The sequence below is a fragment of the Cololabis saira genome, chromosome 2, assembly GCF_033807715.1.
Source record: "Cololabis saira isolate AMF1-May2022 chromosome 2, fColSai1.1, whole genome shotgun sequence".
NCBI lineage: Eukaryota > Metazoa > Chordata > Actinopteri > Beloniformes > Belonidae > Cololabis > Cololabis saira.
The window spans coordinates 49,851,504-49,876,803 of NC_084588.1; the positions used below are offsets into that span (position 1 = coordinate 49,851,504).

Genomic DNA, 25,300 nt, shown 5'->3' on the forward strand with positions numbered 1-25,300 from the left:
TCAGGGTTTTCCTGCTATTGAGATTTCATCTCTTACTTTTATGCACAGAGCAAAGTTGACTTGTTGGATGGTTTATTCATCATTTAGGCTTTAGTGTTTCCCCCTAGCTGGTCCGGAGGTTGCCAGGTCCTAACGAAGGGCCGGTGGAGGATGGAGCTGCATCGCAGCTTCACTCCTGGTCCCTTAACTGAGCTCCGGCATGTAGTTTACTAGTTTAGACTTGGCATGGCATCCGTTTCCCTGCAAACGCTGCACAAATACACCTGTCAGACTTAGGGCTGGGGATTGATTCAAATGTCAAGAATCGATTCCGATTCTTAAGATCCAGAATCGATTATCAAGATTAGATTCAATTCCGATTTTGATTTGGGTTAGTGTTATTAAAACAGTTTTTTCAGCTGTTGCATGAATTATATGACTGTAGTTCTGCAACATACTAATACTTGTATTATATTGAGATTAAACAGCAAGTATTGCAGCTAATGATGCTGTAAGGACCAATCAGCTCCCAGAATGCTGATAGAACTGCTTTCAGAAACATCGTGGGTCAGAATTACCGAACAGATCCAGGGAGGAAACAGAGTCGTATGAAATCGCTTTTATTTATTCCCACATTCTGTTTGAATTTTTTCCATTTTCTGTCTATTTCGGTTTTTAATTTTTGAGAATTTGCATTTTATGCAAATGTAACCCCAAGACAGTATATAAAGTAATGAAATATAGACAATTTATTCAGTTATAACTAAAAACTTTAATGTTTTCATACCTTTAAACATATTTAAAGGCAAAATCAAGGCACCATTTATTCTTGTGTCCAACAAAACATTCCTTTTTTGGGCATAAACAAAAAAAATACCAAAAGTTGTAATGTAATGATGAAAAAAAATCAATCTTAGACATATGAATCGATTTTTAGGAATTAATTTGAGAATGGATTTAGAATCGGAAAATCTATTTTTTCAACACAGGCCTAGTCAGACTCACATCTCCCCAAATACGAGGACCAGAGTCTCCTCTCATGAAGGTTTCTATCTGAAATCATCATCCCAGCCTCCGTTGCTGAGTGTTTTATTTGCGTTTGAACAGGAAATAGGAGAAGAATACACTCTGTTATTGTTTGCATCTTTATTGTGTTGACTTTAGACAGCCGAAGGTAAAGCTGTATGACATATCAGCTTTATGTGCTCCATCGTTGAGGTGAGACCAAACTTTCATCGTCCAGTTTAAAGTGATGAGGCTGGTTATATCAGCGGGACGGCTTTAACACCCCTGTGGGGTTAAAGTATGAGAGCAGTCCTGCAGGAGGGCATTGCTGGAGCAAATCCCCCCTTCATCGTGAAGTCCAGTCCCCAGGAGACAGGAATGTTTAATAAAGACCAAAGATCTGTGTTTGTGGTGGAAATGCTGAACAGGGATCAGTTCCTGACCCTTTGATTAATCAGCACTTAGATTATGGACTAAATATACAGTCATTTCAGAGTAAAGATTCAGAGGTAACGTGATATTACCCGGGAGGATAAAATAATAGGTCTGAGCAGAAGTGTCAAGTAACAAAGTACAACTTAAGTAGAAATTTTGGTTATCTATACTTCACTGGAGTAATTATTTTTCAGACGACTTTTTACTTTTACTTCTTACATTTTCACGCAATTATTTGTACTTTTTACTCCTTACATTTTAAAAACAGCCTCGTTACTCTATTTCATTTGGGCCTTTAAATAAAAACTATCCAGTTAAATTGCTCCATCCGGATAGAGTGAATTTGGTTGTGGTTGTTTCAGATGTTCTTGTCCAGTTTTGTTCTTACATCCGTTCCCTCAGATTCCTGCAACTAAACTTGGATGTACATTCCAATAAAGGTTAGGATAAATGATAACATGAACATGAAGTTTGACTTTTTGCACCATTACAATACTTATAGGCAACTAGTCATCATATCTGCTGCTCTCTGAAACACATGTTAATGCTCAATAGTACACATATATGGTTCTTTAATATATTTTCATTATACTAAGATACATTCATTTTCAATGGCTTTTGTCCTTAATGGCTTTTTCCCCCTTACATTACTTTTACTTTTATACTTTAAGTAGTTTTGAAACCAGTACTTTTATACTTTTACTTGAGTAAAAAACTTGAGTTGATACTTCAACTTCTACAGGAGTATTTTTAAACTCTAGTATCTATACTTCTACCTGAGTAATGAATGTGAATACTTTTGACACCTCTGGATCTGAGCACGTTTTCTTGGTGACATAAATAAGACTTCACTTCACTTTATTAATTTGTCCCTTGAAGGGCGATTAGGTTTTCAGCAGATATAATCATTCAGCCACGTTCAGATATAAAAACATACATGATGCGAGCAGAGAAAAACTACATCACATGCACCAAGTTCATAGAAAACAGAACACAAGGAGGTAGAAACAATAAAAAGGGAGACTTTTTCAACAGCACAGGTGGCAGCATGGACCAGGTTCTAAACCACAATCACCTCCTCTTCTCTGCAGCGTTCAAAGCCTTCATGGAGAAAGAGAGGCACAAAGGAAAGTTTGTATCTATTTTTTGTAGCTGGCGGAACAGTTAGGCCGGAGCAGGGGTCGGCAACCCAAAATGTTTTAGAGCCATATTGGACCAAAAACACAAAAAACAAATATGTCTGGAGCCGCGAAAAATGAAAAGTCTTGTATAAGAATGAAGACAACACATGCTGCATGTTTCTATATTAGTTATAACTGGGGGAAGATTTTTTTTTTCATTATGCACTTCGGGAAAAAAGTCGTAATGTCGAGAAAAAAGTCGTAATGTCGAGATTAATGTTGAAGTACAATCTCGAGAAAAAAGTCGAAATGTTGAGAAAGAAGTCGAAATGTTGAGAAAAAAGTCGAAATGTCGGAATGTCGAGATTAATGTTGAAGTACAATCTCGAGAAAAAATTTGAATTGTTGAGAAAAAAGTTGAAATGTCGAGAAAAAAGTTGAAATGTCGAGAAAAAAGTTGAAATTTAGTGAAAAAAGTCGAAATGTTGAGAAAAAAGTCGAAATGTCGAAATTAATGTTGAAGTACAATCTCGAGAAAAAAGTCGAAAAAAAAGTCGAAATGTTGAGAAAAAAAGTCAGTTTCGAGAAAAAAGTCCAAATATCGGGAAAGGCGAAAGGAAGAAAAAAAGAGAAAAAAAGAAGAAAAAGGAAAAAAAGGAAAAAAAGGTCAAACATTTCTGAAAAAGCAGAGCCAGGAGCCAGTAGGGCGGCGTTAAAGAGCCACATGCGGCTCTAGAGCCGCGGGTTGCCGACCCCTGGGCCAGAGGGAAGAAGCTTATATTCTTGGTTAAGAAGGTGAGTATTGTCCCAGCGAATGGACTCTGCTGTTTCTTAAGCACCTGAGAATTAAAAATTCGGTCCAGACTGCTGAACTTCACCCCAGCAACTTTAGAAGCAACACGCACAATTATTCTCCCCAGGGAGGTTTTCTCCTTGCTGGCAGGATTTCCGTACCAACAAATGGTACAAAATGAAATAACAGATTCAATAACAGCACTATAAAACATTTTCATCAGCGTTTTGTCTACCTGGAATTTAGGGAGTTTCCTCAGACAAAAGAGGCGTTGTTGACCTTTTTTGCAAAGCAAAGTATCACAATTCACATCAAATTTGAGCATATTATCAATTATAGTGCCGAGATATTTGTAACTGGTCACTAGTTCAACTGGCTGGTTGTGAAGAATAACTACAATGAGGAACTGGGGATTTACGTCTAAAATCAATGCAAACCTCTTTTTGTTTTAGAAACGTTAATTTGAAGGAAGGCTTCATCACAGCAAGATATAAAATCATCAAATACCTGACCGTGGCTAACTTCATCATCACTATCGACGATAACAGAATCATTTGCAAACTTTTGGTTCGAAAATACAACTTGTGCATTAAAAAAAACCCCATTAATCTTATTTTGACCCGCTCTCATACACTGTGGAGACTCTGTAGAGTTTGTGAACATGAACTCTTTGTCGATCAGGGCGAGCCGGCCGGGGAGGCGGTGAATGTGACGGAGAACATCCAAGATCCTGCCCGGTCCTTCCTGCTCACCATCAACCTGAAGGAGGGACGTAACCTGGTCATCAGGGACCGCTGCGGTAAGAGACGCACATTAAATCTGAGCCTGCGGTGTCATAACACCGTTTAATTTCAGAACAAGGAAATTGGTTTGAGGTAAAAGGAAATCTGACTGAACTATGTTAACCGTGCCAGAAAAGATATTCAGTGGTTGAGATTTCATGTGCGATCAAAATGTATTTACACCTACTGCAAATGAGGTTTATTGGCAGCAGCTGTTTCCTATAAATCAATCAGTGAAGACACGACTGATATTACATGTGGTTTCTCCAAATTCAAGAGAAAATGACTGGTCCTCATTCCTCTCGGGGGTCTTTATCCTGCTACTGCAGACGGCTGTTACTTTAACTTCACACTCGTGAACTCTCGTGAGCATCTCCAGGGACGTTCACGCCTCCAGGATGATCTTCTCCAGCAACGCAGCCGTATTTCTAACGTGCACTCGAGCGTCAGCAGCAGTATTTGAGCAGAAGACTGCAGTAGTCATTAAAAGAAGGAGTTGGTGTTGAATTTGGATAAAATCCCTGTAATAATAGTTTAATTTAACAATTCATACTATTTGGGTTTAATTAGTTGTTGTTTTTTTTAGTCAATGAACCTAAAATGCAACGGAACTTGAATAATTTTGATTGCATATTATGTTCGGGATTGACAATAAAACAATCAAGATGCAATCAAAGTCTTCAAAGTCAAGACTTTTGACTCCATTTAGGGTTTAAAGTTGTTTGAAGCAAAGTACGTCCATTTTCAAAGTGACGTAATTGTGTGAAGATACTCATAATTTTAAACACCTGGATAAAACCCTTTGCAACTACTGTCTCAAACGTGGACTTTGTGAGGGACCAAGCCAGTTAAGCACGAGGACACAGAGACTTTAAAGAAAAAGAGGGTTTTTGTTGCCAAAATAACAAGAAAGAGGTCAAAATAAATAACAGCCACCAGACTGAACTGACCTGAACAAACACACACAAGGAACTTAAACACTGGCTGATCAGACCAGTGACACTAAACACTAAACACTAAACATTAACACATAACCTAAACAAACAGTGAGGATGGCAGTTTCTCTAACTTAACTCCTACTGTAAATACAAAATAACTTTATTCATAGTGAATATCTACACAAACAACCCATGATTTCCCCCCGTGATGCAGCTACCCTTGGTAAAGTCCCAATCACCTTCATTTCTGCATCATGGAGATCAGGGCTGGGGGCCGATTCTTAAGATTCAGAATCGATTATCACGATTTGATTTGATTCGATTCCAATATTGATTTGGGTTAGTGTCATTAAAACTGTTTTTTCAGCTGTTGCACGAATTATATGACTGTAGTTCTGCAACATATTAATACTAGTATTATATTGAGATTAAACAGCAAGTATTGCAGCTAATGATGCTGTAAGGACCAATCAGCTCCCAGAATGCTGATAGAACTGAAACAGAAACATTGTGAGTCAGAATTACCAAACAGATCCAGGGAGGAAACAGAGACGGATGAAATCGCTTTTAGTTTTTCCCACATTCCGTTTTTTATTTTTTCCATTTTCGGTCTATTTCAGTTTTTCATTTATGAGAATTTGGTTTTCAGCATTTTATGCAAAAGAAACCCCAAGACAGTATATAAAGTAATTAAATATAGACAATTTATGCAATTATAACTGAAAACTTTAATGTTTTCACACCTTTAAACATATTTAAAGGCAAAAACATGGCACCAGTTATTCTCGTGTCCAACAAAACGTTCCTTTTCTTGGGCATAAACAAAAAATACCAAAAGTTGTAATATAATGATGAAAAAAATCGATCTTTAGACATGCAAATCGATTTTTAGGAATTAAAATGAGAATCGATTTAGAATCGGGAAATCAATTTTTTCAACACAGGCCTAGTGGAGATGCTTTTCCTTCACTCCTCCTGCAGTTGCTGCCAGCACGTCTTTCTGCCTCCAGGTTTGTTTTCACTGAGGAAAGGTGTGCCATTCCCTTTCCTTGCTTTCCCAGCATGATAAGGCTCATTACTGTTCACTCATTTCACTCCCGTGCTCATGTTGCAGCATGAATTGCTGCTGATCAATCACATGCATTTAAAAAACGTGCCTTCTAATGGTTGAACTCAAAAGAAAACACTAGTTTTCTTCCCCGTTTGCGTTTACATCTCCTTGTGTACTCAGCCTTGTGTCACTAACGCCAGCCAGATATATCTGTTTGGTTACACATCGCCGTATTGATTCTGCAGAAACACACCTGGGCGTTAGGTTTAGCCGTGCAGCTCCCGTAACAGCCCGGGTCAGATTCCAGACTGCATATCGGAGCCTGTCGGAGCCACACCCAGCATTCACCCAGCATTCACCCAGCATTCACCCAGCATTCACCCAGCATTCACCCAGCATTCCCCCAGCATTCCCCCAGCATTCACGGAGCATTCACCCAGCATTCACCCAGCATTCACCCAGCATTCACGGAGCATTCACCCAGCATTCACCCAGCATTCAGCCAGCATTCACCCAGCATTCAGCCAGCATTCACCCAGCATTCACCCAGCATTCACCCAGCATTCACCCAGTATTCACCCAGCATTCACGGAGCATTCACGGAGCATTCACCCAGCATTCACCCAGCATTCACGGAGCATTCACCCAGCATTCACCCAGCATTCACCCAGCATTCACGGAGCATTCACCCAGCATTCACCCAGCATTCAGCCAGCATTCACCCAGCATTCAGCCAGCATTCACCCAGCATTCACCCAGCATTCACCCAGCATTCACCCAGCATTCACGCAGCATTCACCCAGCATTCACCCAGCATTCACCCAGCATTCACGCCGCATTCACGCCGCATTCACCCAGCATTCACCCAGCATTCACGCAGCATTCACGCAGCATTCACCCAGCATTCACCCAGCATTCACCCAGCATTTACCCAGCATTCATCCAGCATTCACCCAGCATTCACCCAGCATTCACCCAGCATTCACCCAGCATTCACCCAGCATTCACCCAGCATTCACCCAGCATTCACGCCGCATTCACGCCGCATTCACCCAGCATTCACCCAGCATTCACCCAGCATTCACCCAGCATTCACGCAGCATTCACGCAGCATTCACCCAGCATTCACCCAGCATTCACCCAGCATTCACCCAGCATTCACCCAGCATTCACCCAGCATTCACGCAGCATTCACCCAGCATTCACCCAGCATTCACCCAGCATTCACCCAGCATTCACCCAGCATTCACCCAGCATTCACGCAGCATTCACCCAGCATTCACCCAGCATTCACCCAGCATTCACCCAGCATTCAGCCAGCATTCAGCCAGCATTCAGCCGGCATTCACCCAGCATTCAGCCAGCATTCAGCCAGCATTCACCCAGCATTCAGCCAGCATTCAGCCAGCATTCACCCAGCATTCACCCAGCATTCACCCAGCATTCAGCCAGCATTCACCCAGCATTCACGCAGCATTCATCCAGCATTCACCCAGCATTCATCCAGCATTCATCCAGCATTCATCCAGCATTCATCCAGCATTCACCCAGCATTCATCCAGCATTCATCCAGCATTCACCCAGCATTCATCCAGCATTCATCCAGCATTCATCCAGCATTCATCCAGCATTCACCCAGCATTCACCCAGCATTCATCCAGCATTCATCCAGCATTCATCCAGCATTCACGCAGCATTCACCCAGCATTCACGGCGCACGGCCCTTTCACGCTCTGCATATTCAGATGTTTCTGCTTCTCATAACTCTGTATTTGTACAAGCAGACTCGCTGGAAAGATAATATTAGAAAAAGAGGGGGAGGATTTGGTTTCCCTGGGTGTGGTTTACACCGTCGGCTCGTTGTAAAGCAGCACATCACATGTGTAAACTCTTGTTCTTTTTATTGTTTGATGAGATTATCCCACACGGAAGCCGTAAAAGCTGCGTCATTGTTTTGATCGGCAGCTTCACACAGAAGCAGGTTCATATGCAGTTAGTCCTGAAAGTGGAGGATATTTTCTACGTAGCATTGATATTTAATTCAACTCAATTCAATAGGGGATGGGTATCGATTCAAATGTCAAGAATCGATTCGATTCCAATTTCTTAAGATTCAGAATCGATTATCAAGATTTAATTCAATCTGATTCGATTCTGATATTGATTTGGGTTAGTGTTATTAAAACTGCTTTTTCAGCTGTTGCATGAATTATATGACTGTAGTTCTGCAACATATTAATACTAGTATTATATTGAGATTCAACAGCAAGTATTGCAGCTAATGATGCTGTAAGGACCAATCAGCTCCCAGAATGCTGATAGAACTGCTTTCAGAAACATCGTGGGGAAGAATTACCAAACATTTTTTGATCTGCGGCCTGAATTATATGACTGTAAAATAATTAGTGAAGTAATAATTTCATAATAATTATTGCAAAATAACTAATAACTAATAAATACCTCAAATGGGGCTTTCAATATCCATTTGAAGTGCAAAAAAAGAAAGAAATTGTAACAGCTCATGTTGTAAACAAATACTACAAATACCCACTTTTTACCAAGAATGGTCAATGCAAAGCACCTGGCGACTGTATTTGCATATAAATGAGCCTGCTGAGCATGCGCAGCGCCACCTGCAGCCTGTTTTTGCTGTGTGTCGGGATGAATGAGATGTGTGTCCACTGTTCTGCCGAGGTGTCCGACCTCGGCAGAAAATACTACCGTACGATCCCCGTTTCTTTTATCTCAGTTTCTTTTTTTTTCAAGGGCTTTTTCATGCAAATAGACGATTTAACAGCAGGAATATGCTTCCACATAGATCTATGTGTACACCTCGGCAGAACACCGGCTTGGGTGTACATGAATCTATAAGTCTGATATGCGATGACATTAAAAGTATGACATGAATCTGCTTAATTTCCCCACCTCACCGCCTGCGTCTCCAGTTCCCCATATCTTCAAAATGTTTGTGCGCTAGGATCAGGGTTTGCGTAAAGATACGCACATTTTTTGGTTCGTTTTTTTTTTTTTTAGATCCCAAACTTTGTGTAGAAGGTGGCGTGCGCATCTTTCAAGCCCTGTTTTGTGCGCACGCAAGCTTTATAAATGAGGCCCCAGAACACGACCGCAGTATTTAAGGTCACAAGATTTTCTCACAAGTCCTAAAAAAATGTTAAAAATGGAGCAAATCAGGTAAAAGTGGTAGATGAAATCATTTGTTTGGTGATGAAAATGATCTGATGTGGCATTGCTTTATAGCAACTTTATGTGAAGCTTTGACTCAAGTCAGTCTGTGTTTTCACTCCATGGATATAAATAAAGAAAAGGTCTAACCTAAAGGTCTTAAATTTCATTCTGGCAGGTTCTGGCGTTGGGCCGTGTCACGTTATGTTGGTAAAGATCCAGTTTTCAGTTGGGAGGTTAAAGAAAGAGGCTCTAAAAGGAAACACATGAACCACATCAGCTGCAGGTCCGGTGGAGGAAACACAGAAAAGAGGAAACTTCCTCTGATGGGAAGGAAACTAAAAATATGCAAGGAGATCTTTGTATAGATCGCCATTATTTACTACTTTGCATGTTCAAAGAGGATTGTGATGTTGATAGATATTTATTATTATATTTTACATTACTTATTTAATTAATTCATTACCCCCTTCTCTTACTTTATTTATTAGTTATTAATTGAATATAATAATAATAATAATAATAATAATAATAATAATAATAATAATAATATAATAATAATAATATTTAATAATAATATTTAATAATAATATGTATTTATAATAATAAATAATATAATATGTATGTGTATGTAAAAAATAAAAATAGAAAATAAAAAAGAAACTAATCGTTACTTCCATAAATGCCCGAAGGGTTTCATACATTTCATCTGGGCCCGGCTGCCTTCGGGTCATTAACACAATTATTATATAATCATTAGCACAATTACATAATTAAAACTACTTATCTAGTAAAAATGCAAAGAAAAACATGTGGACTTTGGCCCAGAGACTAAATCTCAAAGGGTGTGGGATCTTGAATGTGATTATTTGATCATTCCCTTTAAACTGTCGGTTTCCAGGAATTAGGTTTTAGCCTTTTCTTATTGACTTTATCAGAATCTTGATCCACTTATAGAAAGCGTGTGAAGATATGAGGCTGTGCTGAGTCTTATTTATGAGCAAATATTAAAGAATTATACATTTTATTATAAAATTGACAAACTATCGGTTTCCACAGCCGTTATTAGTAGCCTGGTACCTTTAACTGTATGTTGCATATATTCTACCTTGAAATAAAGAAATAATTTGAAAGAAGGGCAGCAAAAATGTGCCTTTTAAAGATTAAAAAAAAAGAACTTCACTAAAACTTAATTATAAAGTTGTTCCTTTACAGCATGAGAAATGAAACTATGTGTGGAAACGACCTCAAACCCGCAGAATCTCACGTTAATAAATATGTCGGTTCTCAGAGTGGAGGGTAAATCGGATGAGTTTCAGGCGGATGTGGTTGTTTGGGGGTTGGGGGCTACGAGGTGTTACTGGTCTTACTGGAAAGAGTCTGTTGAGAGTAAATGGCTGCTAGAGAACTGATGTAAAGACTAAAAACTCCTCAGTTTCATCTCTGAACCACGATGACGACCTGTGAAGAAACGGTGAGGTTGGTTCCAGATTAAACTGCAGCTGTTTCATTCATATCACATTATATCACCTAGTGTCCTTTTCTGATGAACAGCTGCAGTTTCAGTTAAAATCCTCTGATTATTAACCGTGTGGCTCATAAAGGCCAGAACCTGCCAACAAAATGTAAAATGATCCTTTTTTTTAATTGTCATTTATGTTCAGGTACCAGTGACCCGTATGTGAAACTGAAACTGGACGGAAAAACCTTCTACAAAAGTAAAGTGGTTTATAAAAACCTCAACCCTGCGTGGAACGAGAGTTTTTCGCTGCCGCTGAAGGATCTGAACCAGAAAATCTACATCAAGGTGACGACCGGCCGTTTTTTTTTTTTATAAACTTTATTTAAAAGAATTATCACAGAATAGTATACAGGAACAGTACTGTATTTTCTGGACTATAAGCCGCACTTGCACATAAGCCGCATCCGCTCTATTTTTGAAAAAATTATTTAAAAAAAAGATATACAAGCCGCATCCACTCTATTTAAAAAAAAAAAGATATGCAAGCCACAGATATTTATGTTGTTAGATTAGATATTTACTACATGTACAGAAGGATTTTGAACTGTAAATGATGTACATGTTTGTACCTAAATAGATCCTTTCCTAACAGTGTCTTTTAACACGGCAGCAACTTTGCTGATTAAAACGGGAATTAAAAATCTGTTTGAAATCTGCTTCTACTTCTATCTGCTAAAGAAGAAGTAGCGTATTCTTCTTTGCATTTATTTTATCTTAGTTTTGATTCTAATTCTGGTTATAGCGCCCCGAGCGGTGGAAGAAAAATCCACAGAATAGCCGCACCTTTGTATAAGCTGCACGGTTGAAAACCTATGAAAAAAGTAGCGGCTTATAGTCCAGAAAATACGGTATACAAATAGAATACAGAACATGTGCCATGGGTGATGTTCGTTATTCAAGAAGATTATACATATATTACACAAGTCTACGGTTTTAAAAGTTCCATTTCTTTCTGAAAAACATAAAAGCAAGGGGTTTTCTTTGAAAATTTACTCTTATGAATATGAAATTTGGCAAGAAATAAAAACAGATTTATCAAAAAGTAACATTTTTCTTCTTTCTTAGGGAAACAATGGAAACCAAAAACAAAATTTTCCCAATGTAAATTAAAATCTATAGTGAAAGAGTCAATAATAAATTTGTTAATATCTGCCCATAGTTTTTTTGAATGTGAGCAAAACCAGAATAAATAAACTGTTTCTGGATGTAAATCACAGAAGGAACAGTTCGTATTAATGTTTTTAAATTTCTGCATGTAATGGCTAGCAGGATAATATTTATGTATGATTTTGTAAGAGACCTCCTTAACCGTATTTGTGATTAAAAACTTGTTAGGAAGCATCCAAGTTTTTTTCCAATCAATATGATCTGTGAAACGATTCCAATAAACAGTAATATTAGGGGTAGCAACAATATCTTTTTGAAGTAAGGCACGTACCCTTTTATTATAATTCTTTTGGGTCAGTGAAAAACATATTTTACCGACTGGAGAGTCAGTTGAGAATGGTGAGGCCTCAACTTTCAGAGTTTAATCTTGGTGCAGCATCAGAACCACCAGAAGGGAAGTCTAAGTGGCATTTTTACAGGAAGTCGCCATGTTATTTAACAACTGTATTTATTTATTTATTTAACAACAACTTCTGTCTTATCTCAGTTTTATCTTCATGGTTGGGAAATAAAGAAAACAAAAATAGATTTTCCAGTTTCAGGAAAATCTTTAGCATCTTCAAAATATCAACTTGACCCTCATTCAGTGGTTTCTGTAAGTCGGCCTGTTGCCATGGCGATAGCTTCCTGTTTAGTGTGTTTGATGGTGACAGATTGTGTCGTCAGGTTTACGACCGGGACCTGACGACTGATGATTTCATGGGCTCTGCCTCCGTCCTGCTGACCGACCTGGAGATCGACAAGTAAGTAAGGCGGTAAATGTGCCCAGCTGATGGAGAGCTTATAAACTAAACAATACTGATATGAGAAAAACTCTGATTTTACTTATTTATGCACTTATTTTGTAGTTTGGGGGGAAAAAACGGGTGTAATGGCGCCCTCTGGTGGACATACGAGGCACATGTTGTTTTTAAATCCGTAGTAGTTCAGTTATATTTTGGATTTTCAGCCTGTTTAAAACATATAGATCTGTGTTTCTTGACAACATGATGAATCTGGTCAACTTTAGTTGCAGCTGATAAATCAAACTGAGCTTTTGCAGCTTTAAATCTCGGAGTTGGAGCTGCAGCATTTAAAAAAAACAAGAACTTATAATTATTTAACGTTCTTTTGCAAAAGAAAAACTACTTTGTTCATTCGTTCGATTTCGTTTATTTCGAACATGTATAAAAAACAAGAAAAAAGATAAGAAAACAAATCCAGGTGGGCATTCCACCACATAAAGAAAAAAAACGTCAAAACACATATTTCAAGTTACATGTTCGAAAAGGAGTGGGAGGAAGTATAAACTTATTTAATCCCACCCCCTTTCCACAACTAAATATAAATTATATGTTTGTATTTATTTTTTATACTATACACTAATTTGTATAAATATATATAATTTTTACAAAAAATAACCTGTTTAATACAAGATGTTAGCTCTATTATAAATATAATTTAACTATGATATGAATATAATACGTATATCTAAGTATATAAACATACAAAGACAACATGACAGAATAGCAGAACACACACATCTGGTGATCTTTAAACACAGTCTTCACTTTTAAACCTCAAATAAACCATTTCTTTATATTTCTTCTTAAATTGTTTTATGTTTGTAAATTCTTTTAACTCCAAATTCAAACCATTCCACAGTTTAATTCCACAAACTGATACACAAAAACTTATTTTTGTTGTACCGTACACACAAATAAAGATTTGAAGTTTAGGTTTCCCCCCTAAATTATAACCCCCTTCCCTCCCAATGAATAATTTCTGAATGTTAACCGGTAGCGAATTATTATTTTATTATTATTTATATATATATATATATATATATATATATATATATATATATATATATATATATATATATATATATATATATATATATATATACTTTTTATTGGTATTTTTGGGCAATAACAAAATGGTAAAAACACAGATATAATTTTTTTTTAAAGGAGCTGTATGTAAGAGCAATAATAAAACGAATCATAAAATGACCCCGATATGTCAACAGACATTTAAAAATCATGTTCATTTCAAATATTTATGTCACTGACAACAGCACTCAAGCCAGGATATTCCAGTTTAAAAAGAGGAGTTGCAGCCCTCAACTGATGTTTATGTTGAAGCTCCACCCTCCACCTATCTCCCAATCACCAAGTCAGTATTGTTTCTGAAGCTCCACCCTCCACCTATCTCCCAATCACCAAGTCAGTATTGTTTCTGAAGCTCCACCCTCCACCTATCTCCCAATCACCAAGTCAGTATTGTTTCTGAAGCTCCACCCTCCACCTATCTCCCAATCACCAAGTCAGTATTGTTTCTGCATCCGGGTTGCCAGCTCGGCTCTAATTATGGCAGCCATGGCAGCCTACGTTCCTGCTGCATTCTGCAGCCTACCTGGCAACCTCTGGTCGGGGGGAGGAGGGGGAGGGTACACGCCGCTCAACAATATTTTGAAAGTGACTGCAGTACCAGTTTTGGACATTTCTTACAGACGGCTCCTTTAAACCCCAACCCTACCACAATTGCATGGCTCTACAAAATAATATATAGATGTGCAGAGAGAGAAAAAAAAACCCTGCAGTACATTCTTACAAAAAAAAAAATTGGGTAGTAGTAGATAATAAAGTAGCAAGGACATTAGAGGCGCAGATTGTAGCCTGACATGTGAACAGGCATGCAAATTCTTTTTTGCTTTAAACATTACCGGTACTTGTGCAGATTGGAATGCCACTAGATCCATGAGTTTTAGTGCTTTAGACTGTAACAATAGTGAGTTAGTGTGATCTTGATATAGATCTACTAAAAGATTGACCTCATTATTGTATTTGCAAATGTTTGTTTTCAATATGCCGTGCCTGTTTTCACACTGTTTTCACACTGTTTTCACCGCCTACATGAACCACACAACCCACACAGAGCTGCAGCTAGTCTGGGGGTTTAGTTCCTGTGCTCGGTGAAACCACATAATGTTTAGTCTGAGTAAACTCATCTTCGTTTCTCTCTTCTCCTCATCCTGGGTTCAGGGTGAGCGAGCTGTCGCTGCCGCTGGACGATCCCAACAGCCTGGAGGAGGACATGGGCTACGTGCTGCTGGACATGACGCTGTCGCTGCGCAACGGAGACGGCAAGAAAGGCAACGTACGGCAGGCCAGGAGTAGCTTTTACCGCATGCGTTTTTTGCAGAAGTAACACTTATGTTTACGGTCTACAGGACTGTCTCAGAAAATTAGAATATTGTGATAAAGTCCTTTATTTTCTGTAATGCAAAAATGTCATACATTCTGGATTCCTTACAAATCAACTGAAATATTGCAAGCCTTTTATTATTTTAATATTGCTGATCATGGCTTACAGTTTAAGAAAACTCAAATATCCTATCTAAAAAAATTTGAATATTTTAGGAATCTTTTTTTTTCACAATATGTCATTTTTTTGTTTTTCAGACATTTTTTTTTCAATTGAAATATAAATAATATATTGAATTAACCAATCAGGGAGGAAAAATTTAATAAATTAAATAAATAAATTAAACAGAAATAAAAAAATAAAAATAAAAAAAAATATTTTCCACAATATTTACAAGTTATTTTCAGGCAAATCTTGCACTTTCATCTGTCATAATGTTCATATATCGTTCCCAGAGTTCAGCAAAGTAGAATATTCTGGGAATCTTAATCTTAATATGTAAGCCATAATCAGCAATGAATCCAGAATGTATGACATTTTTTTTTTTTTTTTAATTGCATTACAGAAAATAAAGAAATTTATCACAAAATTCTAATTTTCTGAGACGTCCTGTACTTGGTATTTATGTGTTTAATGTTTGTACCTGCAGCCTACTAACCAGTGTCATTCTGTTTTGCACCTAACATGCATGCACCTGACGGCAGATGTGGCTACAAAAACGAAAACGAAGCAGTAGGGTAAGGCTCAAAGTGACGTTTATTTGGCCCGCATGAGCGCTGAGGTCAAGCAATCAACTTTAGCTGGAAGTCCCGAGGTCAAAATATAAACCCCCCCCTGCAGGCTCTGCAATAAACTCCCCCCGAGAGGCAGCTTACTGCTGACCTCGGCATTTTAAAATGTAGGCTAAAAACCCACTTATTTAAGATGCCGTTTAACACCCAGTAGTTGTGAATTACACTTTTATCTTATTAGATTTTGTTGTATTTTATTGTTTTGTATTGCTCTTATTTATCCTCTTTTTTTTATCTATTACTCGCTGTAGAGTACGACGGAGTATTAGGGCCAAACTTGAAATTATGAGAATAAAGTCATAATAATATGAGAATAAAGTTGTAAAATTACGAGAATAAAGTCATAATGTTGCGAGAATAAAGTCGTAATATTACGAGAATAAAGTCGTAATGTTACGAGAATAAAGTCGTAATATTACGAGAATAAAGTCGTAATATTACGAGAATAAAGTCGTAATATTACGAGAATAAAGTCATAATATTACGAGAATAAAGTCATAATAATATGAGAATAAAGTAGTAAAATTACGAGAATAAAGTTATAATGTTGCGAGAATAAAGTCGTAAAATTACGAGAATAAAGTTATAATGTTGCGAGAATAAAGTCGTAATATTACGAGAATAAAGTCGTAATATTATGAGAATAAAGTCGTAAAATTACGAGAATAAAGTCATAATATTGCGAGAATAAAGTCGTAATATTATGAGAATAAAGTCATAATGTTGCGAAAATAAAGTCATAATATTGCGAGAATAAAGTCGTAATATTATGAGAATAAAGTCATAATGTTACGAGAATAAAGTCGTAATGTTACGAGAATAAAGTCGTAATATTACGAGAATAAAGTCATAATGTTACGAGAATAAAGTCGTAATATTACGAGAATGAAGTCGTAATATTACGAGAATAAAGTCGTAACATTACGAGAATAAAGTCGTAATGTTGCGAGAATAAAGTCGTAATATTACGAGAATAAAGTCGTAATATTACGAGAATAAAGTCGTAATATTGCGAGAATAAAGTCATAATATTACGAGTATAAAGTCATAATATTATGAGAATAAAGTCATAATATTACGAGAATAAAGTCGTAATGTTGCGAGAATAAAGTCGTAGTATTACGAGAATAAAGTCGTAATGTTGCGAGAATAAAGTCGTAATATTGCGAAAATAAAGTCGTAATATTACGAGAATAAAGTCATAATGTTGCGAGAATAAAGTCATAATGTTGCGAGAATAAAGTCGTAATATTACGAGAATAAAGTCGTAAAATTACGAGAATAAAGTCGTAATATTACGAGACTAAAGTCGTAATTTATGAGAACTCTAACAGGAAGAGCACATCCGTCTTTTGTGAAGAGCAGCTGTCTGGTCGACTGCCAGGCTATCGGTGGTTCCATCTGCTGCCATTCGAAGAGGATTTGTTGTTTCTCAGGAAACAATGAGGATGATCATAAAGATTTCTTCCAAGTCTGTGGTTCCTTCTTCGAAATAGACGCAGTTGTTTCCTTATTTGTGAAACCGATACCAAAATATAACTTCACAAGATGCTCAATATTCCTCATTTTAACACAGGGAGAAGACTCTTAAGACTCTTCTCATAAATTACAACTTTATTCTCATAATATTATGACTTTATTCTCATAATATTACGACTTTATTCTCGTAATTTCCCATTTTTTTTGTCTTAGTTTGGCCCTAATACTCCCTCGTAATAGAGCACTTTGGCACACGGAAAGGCTGTTGTAAAGTGCTGTATAAATAAAGTATCATACAGCATCATACAGATATCTGCCGGATATAAAAGACCTCTGAGCAAATAAGGACATCCCGTAATGCTGAGATTCTATCTCCTTATCAGCTCAGTGGAATCTGAGCTACAATGATCTCAAATCTGTATTTCCTCTAGTTGACAGAGTTACCTGTTCAGGTTGAGATAAATCTTTTATTTCATTTCCGTCCCTCGCCACTAGAGGGCAGCAAACGCTGTAATAACCGCAACACTGCAGACTTTTCTTTAAATTAAGGCCACATAAGACTGTATATCAGCAAACTTACTCACTGTACTGAATATGGAGGGACGTGAGGGAATAATTTTTTGTAACTCAGAAGTTATACAACATTAAAATGTAAATAAAAGTGAAGCAATATGTGACTTGATGCTGAACAATCCAACAACTATGACAACATGGAAATCATATCAGTTGTAAAGTAAGAATCTTTTTTTTTAACAAACAGACAAATAAAGCAATACAAAAACAAAACAACAAAATCAATGTTTGATGTTTGAATGTAAGATTTCTTCGTACATGTGGGTGTGTATGAGTATGATGGTTTCCTAGAATGATGGTTATTTTAGAGACAGTAGCAAAATAAATAAATATAAATAAATAAATAGAATAAATTAAAAATAATAAATAAATAAATGAAAATAAATTGCATTACAGAAAATAAAGAACTTTATCACAATATTCTAATTTCCTGAGACAGTCCTGTACTTATGTATTTAGGTATTTATGTGTTTAATGTTTGTACCTGCAGTGCAGCCTACTAACCAGTGTCGTTCTGTTTTGCACCTAACGTGCATGCACCTGACGGCAGAAGTGGCCACAAAAACGAAAACGAAGCAGTAGGGTAAGGCTCAAAGTGACGTTTATTTGGCCCGCATGAGCGCTGAATTAAAAATAATAAATGAATAAATAAAAATAAATAGGGTACATTTAAATAAATAAATAGAATAAATTAAAAATAATAAAAAATATAAATAAATAGGGTCAATTCAAATAAATAGGATAAATACAAAAATACGGAAAAATGATGAATAAATAATAATTTATAAAATATTTTTTAAAAAGGTAAAAAGGGGGAGTCAGTATTAACGCAGGAAGAAATGAGAGAGAAAGGGATGAGGGAGGAGAAGAGGGAGGTGAAGTAAGAATCTGGAACTTCCGCCTCTCTGGAAGCTGCTGCGTTAGTCACCAGTCAGCAGTGACCACACGATGCTAAAAACATGATAATCTGCTTTCACATTTGTTAAAAGAGAGATAAATGTTGCTTTGCTGCCGTCGCCGGCGTCACCTGCTGCTGATGTTCAGCTCGGTTCCCGTCGTGCTTCATGTTTTCTGTCTCTGCCGGCTCCACCTGACTTTATTAAAACTTTCCATCTCCGTTTTGTTCATGGGCTTGTACGTCTCGTCTCACGAGCCACTAACCCTCTCTTCCAGCTGGGGGGGGCCCCTCAGATCGGCCGTCTGTCCGAGGCGCTGGAGAAGAGTCAGCTGTGGACGTCGGTGGTGGCCGTGGTTCTGGTCGGGGGTCACGACCTGCCGGTGGAGGCCCAGACCGGCCAGCTCTTCGTCCGCTTCAGGCTGGGAGAGCAGCAGTACAAGAGCAAGGTACAAGATAGAGTTAGAGTCTCCTCCTTCCTCTGCACTGGTTCCTAGAGCATCTCTGGCTTCATTTTACCCCGTTTATTATTATTATATAAGGATATAGTATAGTACAATTCCAGAGGTGTCAAGTAACGAAGTACAAATACTTTGTTACCTTACTTAAAGGAGCTTGAGGCAGGATTTATGAAAAAAATTCGTATACATTTTAAGTTTTCTAGTAATAAGGTCAGATGAAGCGTTCCAAACCAAAAAGAATGATTCCTCTAGTGTATCTCTCCGTTGCCTTGAACAGGCTGTGTGCTGCAAAATGTGCTGCAATTCGGTCCCGAATTTCCCGCGCTGTCCTGTGGATGTGACGTCACATGACGCTGCGTGCACGTTCTCCCCGTTCTCCCGTGCCGGTGTGGGTACCAGATTGTATCGGGCTGCAATATTTTCCCCGGAAGTGTGCATTTTTTCCCCGCGATGGTATTTTTTTGCCATGTTAAGCTAGGAAGGTAGTTTTTCACCATGTCTTCACATTCAAAACGTCTTTTTTGGCAATTGCGGATTAATCAGTGAGCGCTTAGTTGACGTTACATTTTTTTAATTATTATAAAATTGAGCTGAGAACAATAATAGCCTACTATATACAGTATAGGGTAAACAATCTTTTGCTTGCTGCATAGCAGTAAGCAGTTAAATATTTTGATCTTAATAGACATTTTAAATTATCGATTTGCTTTATTACATTTATTAATCATAGACGGAACGTCATCACGTACGGTCAAAAGCCAATCACAAGACGGAACGTCATCACGTACGGGGAGCCGGTAAAAAAAAGCAGGTGGGAAAAAAAAGCACCGACACCGGCTTCGCTGTTGGCTGCAGTACCCCCAACGGCCGTCGTGGTGAAGGGTGGCGCTAGAGAGTCTCATTTCTTAAAAGGAGCCTCAAGCTCCTTTAAGTAGAAATTTTGGTTATCTATACTTCTCTGGAGTAATTATTTTTCAGACGACTTTTTACTTTTACTCCTTACATTTTCACGCAACTATCTGTACTTTTTACTCCTTACATTTTAAAAACAGCCTCGTTACTCTAAAAAAAACTATCCAGTTAAATTGCTCCATCCGGATAGAGTGAGTTTGGTTGTGGTTGTTTCAGATGTTCTTGTCCAGTTTTGTTCTTACATCCGTTCCCTCAGATTCCTGCAACTAAACTTGGATGTACATTCCAATAAAGGTTAGGATAAGACCCCGTCCACACGTAGCCGGGTATTTTTAAAACCGAATACTTCCCCCTCTCCGTTTATAAAGAAATTTGCATCCACATTACATCGTTTTAAAAAAAAAAACCCTTCCACACGTAACCGAAGATCTGCGTTTTCGACCACATTCATAAGCATTTCAAACCTGTAGATAATCTGCGGCTCCCGGGGAAGCTGCACCTCCGCGGCTCCGCTTCCCCAGCAGGCGCGTCTCCTTCTCCCCCCCGTGTCCCACCACGGAGCTGCCGCGTTATCGACGCAACCCTACGCCGTAGGCTCTGTGTCGGTGTAACGCAGTAAGCGGCGGTCAAGAGCAGAGACCATTTATTTAATAGCTTGGAGAACAGATGCTGGATCATCTGTAGTTCTGTAGTGAACAAAAGTTGCACGTCAGAGCAGATTTGTTGTTGTTTTGGCGCATAATGTGACGTTCGAAAACGCAAAACTCCGGTTGTCTCTGTCTACACGCATCTACATAAACTGAGTTTTCAAAAATCTTCACTTTGCCCGGAGTTTTTTTAAACCTTTGTTTATTTGCGTTTTCATGTGGATGACAGGTCCAAACGTAGGAAAATATCTCCGGTTTAGCAGATATCCGCAGATATCCGGCTACGTGTGGACGGGGTCTAAATGATAACATGCCTCTGAAGTTTGACTTTTTGCACCATTACAATACTTATAGGCAACTAGTCATCATATCTGCTGCTCTCTGAAACACATGTTAATGCTCAATAGTACACATATATGGTTCTTTAATATATTTGCATTATACTAAGATACATTCATTTTCAATGGCTTTTTTCCCCCTTACATTACTTTTACTTTTATATTTTAAGTAGTTTTGAAACCAGTACTTTTACACTTTTACTTTAGTAAAAAACTTGAGTTGATACTTCAACTTCTACAGGAGTATTTTTAAACTCTAGTATCTATACTTCTACCTGAGTAATGAATGTGAATACTGAAAACACCTCTGTACAATTCAACACAAGGTAATTCAAAGTGCTTTACATGAACATTCAAAGCAGCAAGACACAATTAAAGAGTAAATAACAAATAAAATGATAAGAAAAGAGGTAAAATAATAGAAAGCACAAGTTGTTAAAGAGTAAGGGCAGTAGAATACAGCAGGTACATCTCATTCTTACAATGGCAAGAATTACGTTTCTATACGGTCAAAACGTACAAAGACCGGGTCAAATACAGTATTACAAAAGTAATCTGTAACTATTCGTACAGTGAATTAAACCAATTTGACAATTCTATGCCACAATGCCTGTTTCCAGGTCTTATTTCATACAACTGACGAGAATTACGTTTCTATACGGTCAAAACATAAACAGACGTACATATATTATTATTTTAATGTTATTTTCCATTTATTTTCACACTTTCAAAACACTGAAACACTGTTTCATTAACAGTTTATGCTTTTTTATTATTTTACTTCTTTTCTTATCATCTTATTCATAATTTTATTCAATCTTATTTGTTATTTACTGTCTAATTATGTCTTGCCGCTTTTAATGTCAAAGTAAAGCACTATGAATTACCTTGTGTTGAATTGTGCTATATGAATAAACTTGCCTTGCCTTTCATCCTTTTATTTTGCCGGGGGTTCTTGTAGATTACTGTAGTTGCTCCTTACGCTGCAGCTTTAGAGTAAATGTTGTCTCACAGAGCATGAACTGAACCGCCTGTCTGAATGCTCAAGATTGATTGATTGATTGATTGACAGCCCTCTTAATGCCTGAATAAGAGGTGTTTATGGCATCACAGTTTCTTGTAGCACTTCTCAGTGTAAACATTACAGTACTGACCTCAGTAGTGCAGCGATAAAAGAGCTGATGCCGTTATAATCGCAGCATCTCTGCTTCATTTCACCATGAACGTCCCAGTCTCTCCTCCTCCAATGACGTTCATCGTCTCCTGCTGCTTTTAAATTCTTGGCAAGTTTATTTATATTATTTATTATTTTAATGTGATTTTCCATTTATTTTCACACTTTCATCACTTTTATTTTGCCGGGGGTTCTTGTAGATTACTGTAGTTGCTCCTTACGCTGCAGCTTTAGAGTAAATGTTGTCTCTCAGAGCAGCGAACTGAAGCGCCTGTGTGGAAAGCTCAAGATTGATGATTGATTGATTGATTGACAGCCCTCTTAATCCCTTAATGCCTCAATAAGAGTTTGTTTGGCATTACAGTTTCCTCAGTGCTGTTTACTAGGGATGGGCGGTATGGACTACAAAAAAATTATCATGATAATTTCTTGCATCTATCCCGATAACGATAAAAAAATTACCAATTCAACTCCACCTTCTTAACTATAAATCTATCACCACATTCAGTCTTTGGCCCCCCATCACCCCCCCACAAAACAAAAAAACAACAAACAAACACCAAACAAACAAACCAAAACAAACAAAAAAAACAAAACAAACAAACAAACCACCAACCAAAAAAACAAACAAACCAAAAAACAAACAAAAAAAAAACAAACAAACAACCTTCACCAACCAACCAACCAACAACCAACAACCAACAACAACCAACAACAACCAACCCAACAACAACCAACAACAACAACCCAACAACCAACAACCAACCAACACTAATATCTAATCAAACCCCCCCTCCCCCACCCCACCTCAAACCCCCCCCCCCCCCTACCACCCCCTTACCAAACACCAAAAACCCTATCTCCCCCCAAACCTATTTCCAAAAATCTTAAACATATCCCTTACCCCACACTCCCAACCACCATAAACCACCCCAACCTATCCTTTATCCCTACCCTTCACCACCTACAATCCACTTCAACCTTCTCATCATCTCTTCTTACTATCCCCTACTACCTCACTCCCATTCCCCACCCCCCCCATTCCACCCCACAACAATCTCCCCTCTCATCTTCATCAAACCATATCCATCTACTTCTACATCTATTCATCATATATTTTCCTCATATCTCTAACCCTCTCATCATTCATATAATCCTCATACTCATCATCACCACACCCTCCTCACCACCCCAACCTCCTATCTTCTTCACCAAACCCCCCTAACCCCCTCACCACATAACTCCTCAAACACCCCATATCCATTACTAAACCTCTATAATTCTTATCCTATTCTCTCATCTATTTCCCTCATCCATAAACATCCACCTCATCATCTCCCCATTGTCTCACACCCCCCCCATTACCCCTCACATCCTCATAAACCAAAATACTTCTCCCACCTCATCCAAAACAACCCACTTCCACAAAATCACACCACCCACCCCTCCTCCACTCACCTACCATCATCTCCCCCCCCACCCCACTACCATACCATCACCATTATCAATACAACCACACTTTAACCTAATAAACACATCTCAATAAAACCCATCCTCACCCACCCCCTCTCCTATTCATCATAATAATCCCACCCACACCCATAAACCCACCACCCTCATATCACTCACATATATTCTCCATCCCACCCTCACATAACACCACAATCTTCAATCACCCTATCAAACCCAAATACCACTAAAATTTACGCCTCCACAACAACCAAGACCAAAACCAACCAAACAACCAAAACCAACAACCAACAACAACAACCAAACCAACCAACAACCAACAACAAACCAACAACACAAACCAACCAACACAAACCAACCCCAACCACCAACAACAACCAAACCAACCAACCCACACACCACAACAACAAAACCAACCAACCCAACCAACAACCAACACCAACCAACCAACCACCAACAAACAACAACCATCAACAACAACACTAACCAACATCCTACACTATTACAACTGAACCCAGTCCTTACCTTACTCTCCTTCAACCATCATCCTAACCTACCTTCCTTCCCTTCCTTCCTTCCTCCTCCTTCCTCCTCCTTCCTTCCTCTTCCTCCTCTTCCTTCCTTCCTTCCTTCCCTTCCCCCTCCTTCCTCTCCTTCCTTCCTTCTCCCTACCTTTCCCTTCCTTCCTTCCTTCCTTCTTCCTTCCTTCCTTCTCCCATCCTCTCCATCCTTCCTTCCTTCTTCTTCTCCCTTCCTTCCTTCCTTCCTTCCTACCTTCTTCCTTCCTTCCTTCCTTCCTTCTTTCCCTTCTTCCTTCCTTTCCTTCCTCCATTCCTCCTTTCCTTCCTTCCTTCCTTCCTTCCTTCCTTCTCTCCTTCCTTCCTTCCTTCCTTCCTTCCTTCCTTCTTTCCTCTTCTTCCTCCTTCCTTCCTTCCTTCCTTCCTTCCTTCCTTCTCCCCTTCCTCTTTCTCTTCCCTTCCTTCCTTCCTTCCTTCTCCTTCCTTCCTTCCTTCCTTCCTTCTCCCCTTCCTCTTCTTCCTCCTTCCTTCCTTCCTTCCTTCCTTCCTTCCTTCTTCTTCTTCCCTTCCTTCCCTTCCTCCTTTCCTTCCTTCCTTCCTTCCTTCCTTCCTTCCTTCCTTCCTTCCTTCCTTTTTCCCTTCTCTTCCTTCCTTCCTTCCTCCTCTTCTTCATTCCTTCCTTCTTTCCTTCCTTCCTTCCTTCCTTCCTTCCTTCCTTCCTTCTTTCCTCTTTTCTCCCTTCCTTCCTCCCTTCCTTCCTTCCTTCCCTTCCTTCCTTCCTTCTTTCCTCTCCTTCTTCTCTTCCTTCCTTCCTTCCTCTCTTTCATTCTTTCCTTCCTTCCTTCCTTCCTTCCTTCCTTCCTTCCCTTCCTTCCTT

General features: G+C 38.4%; 1 protein-coding gene across 1 annotated transcript in view; it reads left to right on the top strand.

The window, feature by feature from the left end:
• Positions 1-25,300, top strand: part of LOC133456724 (multiple C2 and transmembrane domain-containing protein 2-like) — an 87,974-nt gene that overhangs the window by 22,886 nt on the left and 39,788 nt on the right. The window contains 6 exon segments of the mRNA XM_061735279.1: positions 4,015-4,132; positions 10,952-11,094; positions 12,643-12,719; positions 15,003-15,117; positions 18,559-18,591; positions 19,182-19,352. Of these exon segments, the coding sequence (XP_061591263.1) occupies positions 4,015-4,132; positions 10,952-11,094; positions 12,643-12,719; positions 15,003-15,117; positions 18,559-18,591; positions 19,182-19,352 (657 nt within the window).